This window comes from Oryctolagus cuniculus, chromosome X (genome assembly GCF_964237555.1).
Source record: "Oryctolagus cuniculus chromosome X, mOryCun1.1, whole genome shotgun sequence".
Taxonomy (NCBI): Eukaryota; Metazoa; Chordata; class Mammalia; order Lagomorpha; family Leporidae; genus Oryctolagus; species Oryctolagus cuniculus.
Genome location: NC_091453.1, coordinates 132,602,104 through 132,620,156, shown reverse-complemented (window position 1 = coordinate 132,620,156; position 18,053 = coordinate 132,602,104). Strand labels below are relative to the sequence as shown.

The 18,053-nt window shown below is 63.5% G+C and overlaps 2 protein-coding genes across 3 annotated transcripts; both read right to left on the bottom strand.

Annotated features, from left to right (window-relative positions):
* Positions 1–3,304: 3,304 nt before the first annotated feature.
* RA_M006_JSM7BED4F (FLNA protein) lies at positions 3,305–9,757 on the bottom strand. 2 transcript variants are annotated; one of them, XM_070066342.1, is made up of 18 exons: positions 9,671–9,757; positions 9,463–9,558; positions 9,201–9,303; positions 8,941–9,081; positions 8,706–8,834; positions 8,337–8,510; positions 8,086–8,247; positions 7,781–7,984; positions 7,547–7,699; positions 7,329–7,451; positions 6,976–7,242; positions 6,691–6,828; positions 6,347–6,462; positions 5,674–5,806; positions 4,720–4,896; positions 4,329–4,547; positions 4,042–4,245; positions 3,305–3,835 (listed from the first exon to the last, which is right to left on the bottom strand). In XM_070066342.1, exons 1-18 carry the CDS (start codon positions 9,740–9,742, stop codon positions 3,648–3,650), a joined length of 2,799 nt encoding a protein of 932 aa, XP_069922443.1. In that variant the 5' UTR covers positions 9,743–9,757; the 3' UTR covers positions 3,305–3,647.
* Positions 9,758–12,379: 2,622 nt separating this feature from the next.
* EMD (emerin) lies at positions 12,380–14,653 on the bottom strand. Its single transcript, NM_001171372.1, has 6 exons — positions 14,572–14,653; positions 14,310–14,417; positions 14,089–14,166; positions 13,743–13,876; positions 12,781–12,827; positions 12,380–12,701 (listed from the first exon to the last, which is right to left on the bottom strand). The coding sequence occupies exons 1-6, from the start codon at positions 14,651–14,653 to the stop codon at positions 12,380–12,382; spliced, it is 771 nt and encodes a 256-aa protein (NP_001164843.1).
* Positions 14,654–18,053: the final 3,400 nt, after the last annotated feature.

Genomic DNA, 18,053 nt, shown 5'->3' with positions numbered 1-18,053 from the left:
GGTGAAATGCAGAGAACGCACACACAGAAAGGAGAGCGGGCCCAGAGACACCATGTGGACGTGGGGCCGGCCTGGCGTGCTCTCCGGCATTTGACGGAAGCTGGGCCGTGCCCGGGGAGTCCTGCTCAGAACAGGGCCCTGGGCCCTCCTCTCCGGGCAGCCTGTGCAGCCTGCCCACCTCTGGGGCCCCCACCCCGTGGCTCACACCTTCCCCACAGCCCGGCCCCTGGGTGCGGGCGCCCCTCTGCACCCACGGGAGCTCCCCCACCCCACGCAGTCGGGAGGGGCAGGGCGGGGCTGGGAGAGGTGGGGGCCTCGTGCTCAGGGTGCAGCTGACAGGCCCCTGTTCTACGGGGACCCTGCGAGGTGAGCAGGGCCTGGGCTCGGGCGGTGGGGGGCACCCCAGGGAGGAGGCGGTGGGGTGGGGAAGGAGCTTCTCACTTCCTGCAGGGGAGCACATTGGATGTCCTCTCTGGGACATGTGCCTCAGCCTTCCTGGGCGGGTCCCGCAGCTCCCTTCCCAGCGAGGATCTTGCCCTCTCTTCTACGTCGGCCTCAAGCTGCTGTGGTGGCAAGCGCAGTTGCTCTTGGCTCTGGACACCGGGGAATGCCAGGGGCCTTGGGGGTAGCTGCCGGCCCCTCCAAGGCCGTCTCCCAGCTCTGGAGCCGCAGGAGAGCAGGTGGCTGGGCCTCCCCTCCAGCAGTGTGTTGGCACCTAGGGGTGGATGGCCAGCACCCGTGTGTCTGACCCAGGGGCCCTAGGAATCCTGTGCCTTCGCTCAGGCCTGGTGGACTCGCTGTGCATTCTCTGCCTCTCCCTCTGAGCACAGCTCAGATCCAGTGGGGGAGCGGGGGAGCCCAAGAAGGGCAGGGTAGCCCTGTCCCTGAGGGCCCAGGCCAGGCCTCCACAGCCCTGTGCTGCTTTGCCCCCAGGGCCTCCCCAGCTGTGCCCAGTCGGGGCCTCCACTCTAAGGATGCTGGCCCTGCCCTCGGGAATACCTGGTGACCTGAGGGCTCGGTGCCCCACGGACTCTCTTCAGCTTTGACAGTGCTGCCTGGGGGCCTGCGCACACCTCTGGCTGCAGTCACCTAGGGCTGGGGGCCCTGGCTGGTGAGCGCTCTGCCCTGGGTGTAAGTGGGTGGCAGGCCGTGTCTGGGGAGCAGGTACCCTGAGCCCCATGTCTCCTGTGCTGGGCGCCCGGTACCACTGATTGCAGTGGCTGAGGCTCCTACCCTGCAGGATGTGTGGGACCTCTCTCTAGGGGCCTCTGGCCCCTCTCCTCACCTGGGTCTCCTTCCAGCACCGTGGGGTCAGGGGAACGGGGCTATGGGGAGGTTGGGGTGTAGGCAGTAGGGTGGCAGTGCAGAGGGAGGGCAGTGGGGCCCTACTGCCTGCCCATGGTCCCGGGACTCGGTGCAGGCTGAATTTCCAGTTTGGGAGCAGTGCTCCCCACTGGGACGACCGGCCCATCCTCTCCCTGGTCTCAGTGGGCGAGGTGTGGCCAGACCAGGGAGGTGGGGTGCGGGGACCTCCCTTTGGTCTGGCCACCTGGTGGTCCTTGAGGGGCCAGGTGGGACTGAGCCCGCACCCCGCAGCTCTGGGTGGGAGACACTGCAGTGCTCCTCGCCTGGGTCCCAGCCTCGCCTGCAGGCCCCTGGCCAGGGCGAGGTCCCAGTGTCACCCCGTCCTGGCCCACTCCCTGGTAGCCTCCAGCTCCTCACTTGGTCTGTCCTGCAGCCTCTGCCAGGGTACCCCTTGGGCCTGGCTCCTACCACCCCCTCACTCCCACCACGTTGGCATCCTCTTCCCTCAAAGCCCCATGGTCTCCTGGGTACCTGGGTGTTATGGGCAGGGAGGGGACGGGGGCAGGTGCTTGGCTGGACTCAGCTCTGAGGCTGTTCCCCCCTCCCCGGGGCAGTGTGAGGTGAGGGGTCCTGCCAGGGAAGATGTGGGGCAGGATGTCCCCTTTAGGTGAGGGCAGGGGGCTCAGGTGAGACAGGACAGGACATGGGTGCCCCAGGGTGCAGAGTCCTGGGTGCATCATGAGGAGAGGGCAAAGCCTCAGGAGCCCTCAGGACCTGGCCCTGCGCCCCCACCCTGTACCAGCTGGGAAGCTTCAGGGGCTTCCGGAATGTGCCCCCCTTCTCGGCAGCCTAGCAACGGCTGGGTGCCTGGTGAGGCGGAGGGAGCCTGGATCCAGCTGTGTCTGCCTGCAGCTCGGGCTGGGACCAACCGGGTCTTCCTGGGACAGGCCGGCCCAGCCTAAGGCAACAGTTCAGCCCAGGACGGACAGATGGACAGGTGAGGGCAGGCTGTGTGGCTCCTCCCTGGCAACACGGGGACAGCGAGGTGAGGTGGGAGCCCTCGCTGAGGCCCGGGGTTGGCCCGTGTGTCCAGAGCCTGGTCCTCTCTGTCCCCTGCTCTGTGCAGCTCCTGACCACCCAAGGCTGCAAGGGGCATGACGAGGGGGCCGGCTGCGGGGGAGGAGGAGGAGGAGCTGACCCCAGAGCCGACCTTGGAGCCCGGAACCCTGATTCCTGGCTCCTGCCTGCAGGAGGACTTGGCCATTGTGCATCTGGGGTGCATTCTCAGGGCAGGAGGTGGCCTGAGCGGGAGTGGGAGCCCGTGGCAGGGCAAGCAGAGGCGGCTGTTGAGCCAGGGGCTGAGGGCCCCCGTGCACTGAAGGCAAGAGGGGGTTGGGCCGAGGGCCTCCTGCTGTGTGCGTGTGCGTGCGTGTGTGTGTGTGTGTGCGTGTGTGTGTCTGTGAGAGAGAGACAGAGAGAGAGAGAGAGAGTGTGTGGAGGGGGAGGGATGAGGCTGCTTCCCCAGAGTGGGTCCTTTGTCACTGGTTCACTGGGGCCATGAGCCCCACAGCCAGCCCCTTGGGGCAGGGGCCTCACGACTGCCCCTTCTGAGCGTCTGGGACAGGCCCACAGCCTGCTATGAGTCCAGGGACTGCTCAGGGGGCCCCACAGGTCTTCAACTCCAGCAGGGAGCCTTCCCCGTCCCCACCCTGCCCAGCACCCAGCCCCCGGCCCCCAGCAGCCTGTTCTCTCCCTAGGCCTCTCTCTGGGGGTGCTCCAGCTCTGCCCTCTACCTGGGTCTCCATGCAGGCAGACAGGGCTTCCTGGAGTCAGGGGCTGTGCAGGAGCAGGAGGTCCTGGGCACCAGGAGGGGCCACACAGAGACCCAGCAGCCTGGGCCGGGCCACACGCCTGCCCTGCTGGCGCGCTCGGCAGGTTGGCCTTGGCCCAAGCCCCTTCCCAGCCGCCGGCTCCAAGAAAGCCACAGCCACGCATGGGAGAATGGAAGCAAAACTTTATTCCTCTTGGCTGGGGAAGAAGACTAGTGGGCGGTCGTGGCCAGGACCCCTACGCCCTCCCCTCCCGGAACCCAAGAAGACAGGCGGCGCCACCGATCGGCTCCCTCTGCCCAAGTGAAAGCCAAGAGGCCAGCCGGGGAGGCAGGTGAGCGCAGCGCGGGGCAGGGGCCACTGCAGTGACAGGGTGGCCGGGGCAGGCCGGAGGGCTGGGCGGGGGGACGGGGAGAGCCTGGGGGAGGGGCCGGGGGGCTGCTCGGGCAGGAGAGCAGGCGTGGGTGGGGGCACTTCTCGTCCTGGCGGCGCTGGCCGGCGGGGGCACCGGGCTCAGGGCACCAGGACGCGGTAGGGGCTGCCCGGGATGTGCTCGTCGCCCCACTTGACCACCAGCGTGTACTCCCCCTTGTCCTTGAGCAGGTAGGAGACGCTGTAGAGCCGGCTGCCCACGTGCTTCACCAGGATCTCCTCGCAGGGCGTCCTCGGGCCGTGAACCCCGACCAGCAGCATGTTGTTGCCTGAGGTAGGGACGGGCCTCGGTCACGGGCCCCGCTGCTGACCGCGCCCAGCCCTCCTCCCCGTCTCCCTCCCTGCCTGAGTGGCAGGGGCCGCTCCAGCCGCTGCTCCCGGCCAGCCCTTTCCTCTCCTGAGGGTAGAGAAGGCGGGGGCCCGGGGCTGGCCGTCCCGTGTCCTCGGGGAGGCCGGGGCGGCCCCAGCTGCCCACCTGCTTTGCTGCAGTCCACCGTGAAGCTGCTCTTCTGGCCTGCGTAGGCCTTGCTCAGCCCCAGGCCCTTGGCCACCACTTTGCTGGCATCGGCAAGGCCTGGGCCCGCGGCGGCGTGCTGGGGGGCGCCCGTGGCCTTGGTCAGGGAGTCCACAAACACTGAGGACGTCTCGTGGAGGCTGTGGTTGCTGACGAGACGGGGGCCTGCAGGGCACAGCGGGTGGGGCTGAGAGGGGGTGCGAGCGCCTGGCGTCGGGTGGCCACCAGCAGCCTGGCCGTAGGCTCACCTGTGACTTTGGCCTTGAAGGGGCTGCCCCCAATGTGGTAGGGCCCGCCGTACTTGATGGAGATGAGGTAGCTGCCGGGCGCCATGGGAGTGTAGGTGACGCGGTAGCCCTCGGGGCACTCCTGGCAATCCATCTTCACCTTGGAGGGCCCGTCGATGGTCACCGAGAGGGCACCGGCTCCCGCGTTGGTCGTGTTCACAATAAACTCAGCCGGGCTCCCTGTGAGCACGGGAGGTCAGGCAGAGCCGGCCCGGCCTGGTGACCCCGTCCTGTCCCGCCCCCAGCTGCCGGGCCTGTGCTGTCCCCCCACCCCGGCCGTCCACCCCAGACGTCGCCGGGAGCTCGGCCCTGGCAGCCTCAGCCACGCCCAGAGCTGCAGCCGAGGACCCACCTGTGACGCCGCCTTCCAGGCCCGCTCCGTAGGCGGACACCATGCCTGGGTCCCCTCCGTGCCCAGGCTCCCCCACTCGGATCTTGAAGGGGCTTCCAGGGATGTGGGTGCCGTTGAACTTGACGTCAATCAGGTAGATCCCATTCTCCCGTGGGATGAAGCGCACGGCATACTTATCTGAGGAGCAGAAGGGCACGCTGCGGGCCTGGGGGTTCTGTCACCAGCATGTAGCCTCCGAGAGGACAGCCTCGGTCCTGGCCTGCCCCGTCCTCCCCCCACACCCTTAGCCCGCGTCCCCTCCGCTTCCTCTGGGGCCCTGCTGGGCGCCCACACCCGGCAGCACACACCTGCAGAAGGCTGAGGGCGGAGGCTCTAGACACCCAAGCAGCCTGCCATCGAGGCTCAGAGGCACGGAAATCGTCCACCGGCCAAACAGCCGCCTCATCTCACGGCCGGCCTCCCCTGAACGGCTACCGTGAGTGCCACACTCCCCGCCCGTGAACCGGGGCTCATGGACGGGCCGGAACTTGCTTCGGGTCAGGCAGCCGGCAAGGGGCAGGACTGCGCGGTGACACTGGTGTGCTTGAGCCTACTGCAGGTGCCATGCGCCTGGCGAAGGGCCCGGCAGCCCTGTGGCTACACTGGGGGCCGTCCCTCTGCAGACACACCGCGTCGCGCTGCCCCACGAAAGGCCTTCTTCCCAGTGGCCGTGGCTGGCGAGCTCATGGCCGAGGCCTTGGGCCACCGGTCGGGGAGGGCTCCCCTGTCCCCTGATCGAGGGGGCCCTGCAGCCGTCGGGGGGCCCCGTGCTGGGCGCCAACAGAAAGTCTGTACCTTCCTCACGTACTCTCAGCCTGCTTCCAGCCGGCTGGCCGGGCTTTGGGGAGGCCCGCTGCCCCCGCTGGGGCCCGTGCAGGTAGGTGGCCGGGTGGCCGGACAGGGACAGGGCCTCACCTTGGTCAATCTCTGTGACATAGCACTCCTCCAGGGCTCCCGAGGGGCTGTGCACCTTGGCATCAATCGCCCCCTTGGCCCCGTTCAGGCTGACTGCAAAAGAGGCTGGCTGGTTGACCTTTAGCCCTGACTCCTGGAAGCACAGCAGACGAGGTTAGATGGGGTGGCGGGGACCGGGCACGGGGCCGGTACATGGCCCCAGAGTTGGGAGGCCCCAGGGCTCACACTTACCCATCTGGCGTCCAACTTGGTTTAAAGAGGGAGAGCCACTGATATGCTAGGGGCAGCAAGCTTCAGACATAGGTTCCCCCACCACGCTACCCCACCCCTCCCCCACCGCCCAGACCCCTGAAGTCACAGGGCCCCCACAGCTGGAAGGACAGTGGCCCCACCCTGGCAGGCTTTCCCTCTTTAAACCTCAGCCCTGGTGCTCAAGGGGCACAGGCTCCTGTTCAAAGCCTTTAGACCTGAGACACGAGAAAAACTCCACGCGGTGGGCAGGGTGCTTCCTGCCAACCCCAAGTGCGGGTTGGACCCGGCCAGAGCAGGGGCCCGAGGCCCAGAGCTGGGCCGGCTGGGTTACTGGGCACAGAACCCTGGCCTGTGCTTCGCGGTGCCTCTGGTCTGGCCGGGCCCAGGAGCCCCAGGTGGCCAGTTTCTCTCAGTGCCTCACCTGAAGACTAGAAACAGTAAGGCGGCGGGCATCGCCGGACGGAGAAGCCACAGGCACCACGAAAGGACTGTCAGGGATGTGCTCCTCGTTGAACTTGACCGACACCTCGTAGTCACCTGGCAGGGAGAGGACACGAGGCTATCCTGGGCCAGCCCAGGCCAGGCACGATGGGAGGTCTGGCTCCTCGGAGGCTGGGCCTCCTGCCTGCCCCACCAACAGCCCGGGGCGGGGCGTTCTGAGGCTTCGAGGCAGGTGGTGGGTGGTGGGGGCCCCAGGGTGGTGGGGAAGACAACCCCGGCTCCCTCCCTGAGGACCTGCTCCAGCCCCGGCCAGGCCCCCGGTACCTGGCTCCTGGACCACGTAGGCCACACCACATGAGCCGTCCTTGCGGTCCTCAAAGGAGATCTCGGCCTTGCTGGGGCCCTCGACGGCGATGGCCAGGCCCCCGGCGCCAGCTTCCCTGGTCCAGATGCTGAATTCGGCTGTGGAGAGCGGTATTTCCTCCTGGAGGGTTGCGCCTCTGCCCTCAGCCCCTCGCCATGGCCCCGATGGCGTGGCTGCCGGCAGCCTCCCCCCCACTGCCCCCGGGCACCCAGAAGAGCAAGAGCTGGGTGGGCAAGCGGGCCTACCTGGCACTCCGGCTTCAGCCCTCTCCAGGCCAGGGCCCCCAGCACGAACCTTGTGGGCTCCTCCTTCCCCCAGGGGCCCCACGGTGAACTGGAAGGGGCTTCCAGGCACGTGCTGGCCCTTGTACTTGACACTGACTGTGTGCGTGCCCATCTCAGCAGGCACAAAGCGGATACAGTAGGTGTGGTTCTCGCCTTCCACGATCTCGGCCTCGTGGCTCTTGCCCGAGGGGCTGGTCACCTGTGCGGTCATGTCCTGGATGCTGATTTCTGCAGGGAGGAGGTGGCCCGGTGGGTAGGAGGTCTGTGCCCCCACCTGCTCCCAGCAGCCCTCCCTGGCTCCCCACAGCCCCTACCAGGGATCTTGAGGCTGAGGTCGCAGTGACTGCCAACGTTGGCCACCGAGGGGGCCCGCCGCCTGCGTGTGATGCTCTCTTTCACCCGGCCCTCGCCTGTCACTTTCACGGAGAAGGGGCTGCCTGCAGGGAGAGAGTGCGGCCCATGCCCCGCGCGGGTTACACCCGGGTGCGGTAGGGCTGGGGGGAGGGCGGGGCTGCACTGTCACCACACCTACCAGGCACATGCTGGTCAGCGAACTTGATGTTGATGATGTAATTGCCGGGTTCCGTGGGGCAGTAGGTGACCCTACACGTGCCGTCTTCCAGGTCTTCCGTGTTGATGTCCACCTTGCTGGGACCCTCGATGGACAGGCTGAGCCCCCCGTAGCCTGGGCGATGGACAGCCCTGAGCCAGGCTGCCCAGCGCCACCCACGTCCCCCGCCCCCGCGGGCCCGCCTCCGCCACCTACCTGCGTCTCGAGTGTCGATGATAAACTCCGCGGGCTCAAAGGTGCGGCCCTCGTGGAGGCCCTGGCCGGACACGCGCACGCGGCTGGCATCCCCGATCTCCGACTGGCTGATCACCACCGGGATGGGGCTGCTTGCCACGTGCTGCCCGTTCTTCTTCACGTGCACCAGGTGCTCCCCTGTCTCCTTGGGCACGAATGAGATCCCTGGGCACGGGGCGGGGCTGTCAGCGGGGGCGGGCGCGGACACCCCCACCCACGCCCGCCCACACAGCCGCTCTTCCTCCGCAGTCCCCTCAGCCTCTCACCCACGTGGCCGTTCCGCAGCCGCTTCAGCAGGCAGGGCTCCTCCCTGCCCGAGGGCGGCACCACGGTGGCCGTCAACAGGCTGAGGTCCGTCTCCGAGATGTTGATGGGGATGTCGGCCGCAGAGCCCACCTTCAGGTGGGACATCCGCATGGAGTCGTCACCTGCGGGGGCGGCGGGGGGCGGCCATCCGTCACCGCGCGTCGGGCCGCAAGGGGAGAGCACGCCCACCCCCGCTCCCAGTGCCACCCACCTGTGACCCTGGCGGTGAAGGGGCTGCCTGGGATGTGCTGCTCGTTGTACTTGACCAGGATGCTGTAGTCGCCGGGCAGCACGGGCAGGTAGGAGACGCTGCACGTCCCGTCCTGGTTGTCCGTACAGCTGATTTCCGCTTTGGAAGGCCCCTCGATGGCCAGCGACAAGCCCCCTGGCCAGAGGTGCGGGTGAGGGTGGGCACCGTGCCCGGGGACACGCCGCCACGCCTGCTGAGGAGGAGCCCCGCTGGTGGGGCGGGGCGGGGCGGGGGCCGGCAGGCGGGGCTACCCCGTTAGGGACCCCGCCCACGTTCAGCCCTCAGCCGCCCCAGTGGGGAGGTCCCGGATGCCCAGCACGCGCCGCTCACCTTCTCCCGCGTCTTTGGTGTTGACGGTGAACGTGGCGGGCTTGTTGACCACTCCGTGACTGAGGCCGGGCCCGTAGGCAGTGACGTGGCCGCAGTTGACGTAATCCACGTAGAACTGCAGGGGGCTCCCTGAGGCGGGAAGGGGGCCGTGTCAAACGGCAGCCTCATGTGCCTCCACCCCCACCTCTCTGCGAGATGGCGGTGGCAGCGGCCGGCCAGAGGCAGGGTGGCCCACCTGGGATGTGCATGTTGTCGTAGCGGATGTCCATCTCGTGCAGGCCAGCCTCGCTGGGCGCATAGCGCACGGTCACGGTGCCGTCCTTGTTGTCAGTGATGGAGGGCTGTGCCACCTTGCCTGAGGGCATGCGGACCTCCCCTGCGGGGCAGCGGGGCAGCGGGGCAGCGGGGCAGCGGGGCAGCGGAGCTGGGTCAGGGCCGCCCAGTGGCTCGCCCCGGCCGCCCGGGCTCCCGCGCTCCTTCCCGCCTCACGCTCACCGGTGATCTCGCCCTTCTTGATGGTGAAGGGGATGACGAGGTCAAAGGGCCTCAGGCTGGTCACGTCCAGCCCGTTGACACCCACCAGGGGCCTCTCTGGGGCCTGCATGGAGACACGGGGCCCAGGTAAGTGGCTGTGGGGGCACGTGGGGGTCCCTCCTCGCAGGTGGCAGAGCGGCCGGGGCCCATGGGACTCCCTGCCCACCAGCCCTGAGCATCTCCTTGGGCCGGGCGATCCGCGAGGTGGTGAGCCCTGCCGTACCCAGGTCTGCTGGCCACCCTGGGCATAGGTGTACTGTGGGGCCAGCTGCTGAGGCCGTAACGGGGGCTGTGCCGCGGGCTGTTCCCCAGCCAGAGCCTGTGGAGCAGAGCAGGAGCTGGAGAGTCTGTTGTCGCAGCGGGGCCCTGGGGGACGGGCCAGGCTGGACCTGTCAAGAGCCCCCTGCATCCTGCCCCCGGGCCCTCCTTACCGTCACTTGGAAGGGGCTGTTACATGTGGGTACACCATTCCAAGATCCAGTCAGTTGAGGTTTTGGGCTCATCTCGTGATTTAGGACCTTCCTCCCTCAGGTGTCACCTGATGTCCTGCCTCTGCTGTCTGATTTCCTCCCCATCTTGGGGGTGCTGTAGTGCATGTGGCCAGTGGTGTGGTGGCTCCTGGGTGCCAGCCGTGGAGGGAGAGAACTGGTACTGGAGACAGTGCCTGAAGCGGCTGCTGCCCCTCTGCACCCCCCTGCAACACTGGAGCCCTGTAGAATGTGGGTAGGGTTGTAGCTGCGCCCTTGGGAGCGGGGGTCCTGGAGGCTTCAGCAGCTGAAAGAGGCGAGCCCCGAGTCCTTTGGAGCGTTGAGAGGTCACTGTAGCTCTTTAGAGCCTCAGAGAACATTTACCTGGAGGCCTGGAGACCTTGATTTCCCCATGAGAACCACAGAGCTTCCCTCAGCCTTATGCTTGGGGTACCCAGAGTGCTTGGGTGATTTCTCAGTCAGGTGTCTCTGTGTGGCCCAGAGCCTTGAGGATTGGGTAGAGCACAGGGTCGAGGATTGCAGAGCCCTTAGGGACATAGATAGGGCAGAAGTGCCCCAAGGCTCATAGAGCCCTGGACAGTGGCAGCCAAGCCCAAGTGGCAGGTCTCAGGAGGGTAAGGGGTGCTCACAGGATGTCTGGAGTGGAGCCCTAGGGAGCCAGAACCAGGAATTTTATCTTGTCCTAGGCTATGAATGGGGAGACCTGGGGGCACTTGCAAAATGAAGGAAAAGAGCAGACTCTCACATGCCTGGCAGCTCTTTCCTTCCTTCCCTCATGCCAGACAGCATAGTGATTGCCAGGCACACCCAACAAGTTGCGGCCATCCTCCGCACTTTCACTGGGGCCTAGATGGCTGTTTTGTCCCAAACGTTCTTCCGTCTCCTTCCTCTCATGCTGTCTCTTGTCTCTTCCACACCATATGCTACTCAGAACTTTCTGGTATCGTGCTCGCCAGCACAAGCCCCATGTGCTTTCCTGCTAGGCTCTGCTTACCTCTCTGCCCCAGGCCCTGGCAGGCTCCCACGCAGTGCATGCTGACTGGTGGAACAAGCCCTCTCGTGTGACTTCCGACTGGCTGTTCAGGCAGGAGCTTGCTACTGCATCCTTCTCAAGTCCTGGTGTGGGCCTGTTTGTTCTGCTACCCCATGATGAGGCTTACTGATATCATTAGGTGCCTACTGTCCACCTACCCAAGCCCACCACCCACGGTGGACCATCTGTCTGGGTTTCTGCCCTCCTGCAGAGCCTGAGGAGTCCATACAACAAGGGGCTGGGGGGTGAGGGACAAGCCAGATGCTGGGGACTTGGGAGTCAGACCAGGGAGGCTGAGGCTGTGTGGTTAAGAAAATTAGAAGTGACTCATTCTTTTCTGCCTATCTTCAGTGTAGAAAAACCATGTGTTACTTTTTAGGATCACCAACCATGTGGGGAGAAGCTGAGTTGCAGCACAGAAATGGTCAGGAGCGTGTGGGAGGTGTCCAAAGCCCAGCCACGCCACACAGTCACAATGTGGCCATAGCCAAGCAAGAGTCCCTGGGGCTCGGGAGCCCAAGGTGCATGTACGGGCACCACACAGGCACTGCACAAAATGAGACCAGGTTGAGTCCCACAGCCTGCAGTGGGGGGTAGATGGGACGCAAAAGGGACCAATGCCAAGGCCCTAGCCCTTACTGGGCCTCTGCCTCCTACCTGGGGTAGGATGCCCGCCCTGCCCTGTGCTTTTCCACCCTTTGCAGGCAGCAGAAAGCCAGGTGTGCCAGGTATTGCCAGTCATTCTATCCTGAGTCTCTTTAGCACCCCCTTTTAAAAAATACATGTAAAGATTATGAAATATATAACAAGAGCTGAAAGGTTGGAAGGTGAGCTGAGGAACGACCTTCCAGACCCACCACCAAGATGGCTTGTTTACGTTCTATCCTAATGCCCTTGGAAGCTGAAGTTCGTTTCAACCTTTCCTGATGGGAGCGCTTGCAAACCACACTGTGCCTGCAGCCTCACCTGCATTTCCAGGTGGGTTCTCCAGACCCCTTGCTGTTATCACAGTTCTTTTCTTAAGTAGTTACCAGTGCTTTGGGGAGTCAGGGAATAAACCCCCAAACAACACATGAACCTAGTCAGCGGTAGCATTTGATTCCTATGCCAAGACCAAAGCAAAACCACAGAATCAATAAAGCCAGGTGACAATCCTTAAAAAACCTTAAGACCCAGAGACCCCAAAGCATGGCAGCCAGCCTCTCCCCCAGCAGGAAGAGCCAACACATTAAAAATAAACGGTCTTTATTGCGTCCACGAAAACAAAGTCGAGGTGGCCCTTGGTTAACCTCAAAAAGGTGACAACGAACAGGAGGCATGCATGAGCACATGACAACATCTCTGAAGGAGTGAAGTCTTGCCCTCCCAGGCCCTAAGGGTCAGAGGCAAGCAGGGCCAGGAGGCTCCAGAGGAAGGCACGCCCAGGCCTACCAGAACGTGAAGGGCCCGAGTCTGCTGCCTCCCTGGTGGGAGCAGGCAGGGGGAGCAAGCACTGCTCAGGGCTAGGCCCAGCCCCCAAAGCTAGAACACACAGAAAAGCCCCCACCCCCACCCCCAGCACACACTGCACTAAGGCAGACAGCCAGGACTTCAAAGAGCTGGCTCTGAAATCAAGACCCTCAGGGATCCATCCAGAAGGGGTTGCCTTCCTCTGCCTGCAAGGAATAGTAAACAAAGAGCAGGAAGGCAGCAAAGACCAGGAAAAGCAGCAGCTGGCCCCAGAGTGGGACCTGGCGGTCCTGACCCAGACCAGCTGCAGGGGCCTGCTTTTCTGGTCGGATGGCACGGCGGGCGAGCCATGATGGAGAAGGCGAAGAGGCCACAGAAGAGGAGGATGCAGGGTAATAGGACAGGCCCAAGGAACTCCTGGAGACGTTGGAAACAGGGCGGTAGTGTGCGATGCTCTGGTAGGCACTGTCACGGCCATATGTGGAGCGTTCCCTAATGCAAAAGAGGGGAGCAGGTGAGCCAGGAGAGCTAGGCCCAGAATCACTGCTCCCAGGGCCTTCCCACTACTCACCTGTCCTTGTCCTCCTCTTCAGAAGAGAAAAGATGGTCACTGCGCACCTGCAGACCAGAATCGAGGTGACGGGACTGGCCAGCAGGGTCAGCACAGCCTGTCGTATTACTCAGCCCACTCTAACCATTGCTTAAAGGCCAGACAGGGCAGGCATTGTGGCGTGGCAGGTTTGGTTGCCAGTTAGGGTGCCCATATCCCATACGGAGTGCCAGTTCAAGTTTTGGCTGGTTTGCTTCTGGTCCCCTGCTACCCCTGTGGAAAACCTAGATGGAGTTCTGGGCTCCTGGCTTTGCCATGGCCCCCATCCTGGGCATTTAGGACATTAACCAGGGGATGGAAGACCTCACTTTCTCTTTTTGTCTTCCTGTTGCTCTGGTTTCAAGCAGATGAAAATAAACATTTTTTTTTTTAAGATTCTACTTATTTATTTGAAAGGCAGAGTTAGAGAGGGAGAGATCTTCCACCTGTTGGTTAACTCCCCAAATGGCCACAATGGCCAGGGCTGAGCCAGGCTGAAGCCAGGAGCCTGGAATTCCATCCAGGTCTCCCATGGGAGTGGCAGGAGCCCAAGTACTCACACCATCCCCCACTGCTTTCCCAGGCACAGTAGCAGGGAGCTGGATCAGAAGTGGAGCAGCCAGGACTCCAACCTGGATGCACATGGGATGCTGGCACTGCAGGCGGTAGCTTAACCTGCTGTGCCACAGCACTGACCCCAGAACCCTCTTTTCTCCCCCTGGATTCTGAGTTGGAACTTCAGATCCTGACCAGGGTGCAGGCCACATCCTGTGTGCTCTAGTCAAATACTCTTGACACGCCCCGTAGCAAAGTCCTAACTCATCCTAACTCTCTCTGGAAACCTAGGAGCTAGCATTTGTACCCAGTGATGCTGGGATTTACCCAAACCCAGCTGTCATCCCTTCAAGCTGCCCCCGGATATGAGGTGCCCGACGGCAGCTCACCTGGTGGTGGGAGGTGTCAGCATCAGAAAGCGAAGTCCCGGGTTGCCGGAAGCCTTTGGATGTGCCCACAGACTCGGGCTCCCCGTAAGTCCTGGTGCTCAAGTAACTCTCCTCGTAGTAGTCATCATTATAGCCTTGAAAAAGGGAGCACTGGTAGCAGAGGGCAGACCCGTGTTCCCCAGCTGCTCCAGGGACCCTTATTTAAACAGCGTTTTTGGGGCCCCTCTCAGGTCGCTGAGGCTGGTGGGGAGTCGAGGCCTCAGGTTTTCCCTACGCCCACGGTCCGGGACAGGGTGGGTGAAGGTGTTGGGGTGATGGTGTTAAGGGTGTCAATTCCTTGCCTTACCCTTGCTCTGGTAAAGTAAGGCGTCCTCTTTCTTGGGCAGGTCGTACTTATCCGAGTCCACAGATGCCGAATCCAAGTCTGAATTGAGGGGGGGGACGAGACCATTTTCCCCCAGGCTTCCCTCCCTTCTTCGCAGTGCCTCTCTCGGCTAGCAACCCACCCCCCACGCCACACCCTCGAAATCCCACCCTCCCTGTCACCACCGGCAGCCAGCTGCTCACCCGAGAACCGATAGGAGAACGAGGAAGCAGACGAGTTGGGTGGGGAGAGCCTCCGCCTCTGGGTCTCGTACTCGAAGATTTTCTTTTCGTAGAGCTTGCGAGTGGAGCCTGACCAGACAGCGGGCGCGGGGCGGTCAGGGTCGTGGGCTGCGAGCCCAGGGAGGGAATCTGGGTAGGGGACGCAGGCGGGGGGTACCGGGGGGCTGCGAGACGGCGCGCGGGAGAGCGAGTCCCGGGAGGCGTCCCGCCCGCTCCCGCGTACCCACGACTGGCCCGTGCGGAATGTTGTACTGGCGCAGCACGGCGGCCAGCTCGGTGTCCGACAGGACCGCGTAGTCGTCCATCGCGGGCGCGGCCGGCAGGTGGCGAAGGGCTGGGGGCAGCCCGGGCCTGGCGACACAGGCCAAGCAACACCACTGCCTCGCAGGGCTCGGGAGCGGCCGCGCTTGCGTCACGTCTGCGTCACGCTCCCGTCATGGCCGCGGGCTCCGCAGGCTGCGCGCGCTGCGCGGGGCGGAGCCAAACCACAAGGAGGAGCCGGCACGGACCGGTCTAGCTGTGGGAGCGGGCGGGGCGGGCCTGGCGAGCTCGTATTTCAAAAACGTGCGAGATTGGTTTGTGGCGGAAGAGGGGCGGGGCCTGTGTGGGAGCCAAAGTGGCTCAGACTACTCAGGCCGTGGGAGTGGGCGGGGCTGCACGCTCGAGAAAAGGGGCTGGACGGGCACGCCAAGACGTCACACGCAGGCGCTTCTGAGCTAGACTCGCGGGAGGGGCGGAGCCTATGCGACCCGAACCGGTAGAAACCGGCCAGAACGTGGGAGCTAGGGAGCCGGCGGCGTGGGTGTCTTTGCGGTGGTTCGGGCCGGTTGACTCTTGCCACATCCCTGCGCCTGCACTCGTCGTCCCCCTTTTCCCGGGATCCCAGGCCGAGGGTTCTCCCGCAGCAGCGGGAAGGAGCCACCCTTTGCACAGCGCCGCTCTCGGGCCAGCCACTGCTGTCTACGCTTTGGGTGCGCTACGCGGACCCCCTGGCCCAGGCCGGCCTCGCTGACCTGCACCGGCCCTCGCCTGCGCACCTGCGCCCATCGGTTCCCATCGCCTCCCTCCCTCCTTCCCTTGCTCCTCCCGCCCTCCACCCGGGAGGAAATGGGGCACTGGGCCAGGAGGACGCGGGCACTCCTGGAGCAAACAGCCTTCGAAGGGGCCCGGCGGGCCGTTCCAGCGGGCACGGGCAGAGCGCGCTTCGGAGAGGGAGTGTGCCCTCCCAGCCCACCCTACTGTCAACCCGGGGTACTGGGTGGAAGGGAAGGGGGCTCCAGTCGGAATGGCCCTGAGCCCAGTGACCAGGAGGGGGCCGGGCAGGGGCAGAGGAGCCTGGTGAGCCGTGAGAGACTGCCAAGGCTTGCTCAGGTTCCTGTACTGTGGCTGGGTTGGCAAGGGTCTTAATCAGAAGAGGGCTGTCCCCTTGGGGAGTCGAAAGGAAGTGACAGAAGTGGGTGCATGAAGAGATGAGGTGCCGTCCTGGCCTCACAGATGTTAGCTGGTGACAAGAAAGTGCGAGGGCTCTGATCAGCTCCAGGCTGAAGGGCCCAAACTGGTGATGGTCACAGGCCAGTTCTCTGAGGAAGATTGCTCACACAGAATGGGGACAGACAGACCAGGGAAGAATGTGGAAGAGACGAGGCCCTTTGACCGTAGACAAAAACCCTAAGGAAGAGGGGTTTCCGTTTGCCAGATTCTAGAATAAAGACCTGGCCCAGTCTGTTCCTAGCAATGTGGGAGAAGTTGTGTGCATTCCCAAAGACAGTGTGCATGGCAGGAAAAGGCAGGAGAGATGACAGTTTGAACTATTTGCAGCTATGAAGCTGCCTCCTGGAGTTTTTAGTTTTGGCCAAGGCCCGCTTGCCCAGCACCTCTCCAAGCCTTCTTCTGCAGTGCTGGCCCCTCTCCCGGAGGCCTGTGTGTACAGAGTGCTTGCTCAGTTCCCCCCCTTCCGCCACCACCCCTCCCCATTGGGATCCCAGCTCTTTCCTTATGAGGTCAAGGAATTCTAGGTTTGCCTTCTCCCTAAGTAACACCCCCCCTCCCCAGGGCACCTGCCTTATTGCCCCACTCGGAGGCCTCGCCACAAGTAGCACCAGGAAGCTGAACGTGGTGGTCCCCTGTACCCACCCCATGTGTACCTAAAGCCTCATCCAGTGCCATGGTAGCGCAGCTCTGTCCCAGGCCACTAGAAGTTAGGTAAACCATTACCCAACAGTGTGGAGAGGCTCGGCACCAGCCACCTGGTCCTTGAGTTGATGACCTGGACGGCCATGACCCAGCTTCAGAGTTCCCAGAGGGACTGGGAAGCGCATATACAGGGGTCCCTAAGGGCAGGCGAGGAGACAGTAGGGTGTAGCCAGTGTGGAAGGAGCTTGGAAGTGGCTGATTCTAAATCAAGACTAAGAAAGCGTCAAGCACAGGGAATGGCTTCTAAGCAGAATTGAAAGCTATAAGGCAAACACTGTCAGCATGAAAACATTTCCTCAACAGGAGAAAAAATACCTTGAATTTACTATGATCTTCACCAGGAAGCAGCTGGTACGATACACACCTTCATTCCCCCGGATTGGAAGAAGCAGGGCCCAGAACTTGTGTTTGCAGTGTGTGTGTGTGCTGCGGGGTGGGTCGGGGCTAGTGGTCGTAGTGCAGAGAGGGATCAAATGCAATGGACATCCTGAGACGCGGCCAAGCTGCTGCCCCATCTTTCAGGCTCCCTCCACCTTTGGACCCCTTGCTCAGGTTGTGCTGCCTTTTCCCTCCAATCACTTGAGCCACCACCACCTCCTGGGGTCTGCACCAAGCACTCCAGTATAGCACAGAGGTGCCCACTCAGAGTCCCAACCAGTAGGTCAGACGCCCACGCCTCCGCTTTTCTGATGGAGTCAATAGAGAGAATTAGAATACTCCCCAATGTGTAGTCAGGGAAAGTCTCACTGCGGGAAACCTTTCTTTCAGCTACTTGGGTCTGGGAAGTCTGTGTTTACTGCCTCAGGGTGTAAAGTGTGGTCATTGGGAGTTGTGATCAAAATATTAACATGACACTACTTTATGCGGCCTCCCTCTAGGAAGTGACATTTCAACTAAATCTGAAGCTACCAGGAAATGGACATGCAGAAGAGGAAGACCGAGTCTGGCAGCGCCAGGGTGTGGCTGTGCCCACTAGGCTCGCAGACACTTGGCTGTTTGGCTGCACCCCAGTGCACACCCCCAGGCTTTGGGACTGTGCCTATGTGTGCTCCTGGACTGCACTACCTCCCTGCTGCCCGTCACGCCTGGCCTCTGCTACGGGCCAAAGCAGTGGCAGCCAGGATGCTTGGTCACCACAGGACTCAGGTGTTGGCAGTGCAGCCCATGTAGGGCTATTGGTGCCTTAGGGTTGGCCTGTAGCCCCTCACCGCCAGACTGGGGACTGTGATTTGGTGGCACCCTGGTAGAAGGTGGCCTTGGAGCTGGGCCTTTGCAGCTGGGGGAGCACCTGGCTCCCCTAAACTCGGCCATCCTGGGTGGTTGTGCTTGAGCCTAGACGTGGGTGCAGCAGACCCCCTGTCCCCAGCCCTGGCCCCGCCCGGCTCTGGCGGCCCTGACTCGGCGGTGAGCTCATCGGGGGTGGGGGTGGGGGTGGGGGTGGGGATGGGGGCGGCGTCGCCAAGCTGCCGGGGAGATCGTGCTCGTGGCGCGCCCCCGCACACTTCCCCCTCC

Bases quoted from the DNA above. Each gene is read 5' to 3' on its own strand.
- RA_M006_JSM7BED4F (XM_070066342.1), bottom strand. From the start codon at position 9,742: ATGAGCCCAAAACCTCAACTGACTGGATCTTGGAATGGTGTACCCACA. The intron at 6,829-6,975 runs GTAGGCCCGCTT...CGCTCTCCACAG, and splicing joins GGCTGAAGCCGGAGTGCCAG to CCGAATTCAGCATCTGGACC. The intron at 6,463-6,690 runs GTACCGGGGGCC...TCTCCCTGCCAG, and splicing joins CTACGTGGTCCAGGAGCCAG to GTGACTACGAGGTGTCGGTC.
- EMD (NM_001171372.1), bottom strand. From the start codon at position 14,653: ATGGACGACTACGCGGTCCTGTCGGACACCGAGCTGGCCGCCGTGCTG. The intron at 14,167-14,309 runs GTGAGCAGCTGG...CCCTCAATTCAG, and splicing joins GTTCTCCTATCGGTTCTCGG to ACTTGGATTCGGCATCTGTG. The intron at 12,828-13,742 runs GTGAGCTGCCGT...TCTGGTCTGCAG, and splicing joins CTGACACCTCCCACCACCAG to GTGCGCAGTGACCATCTTTT.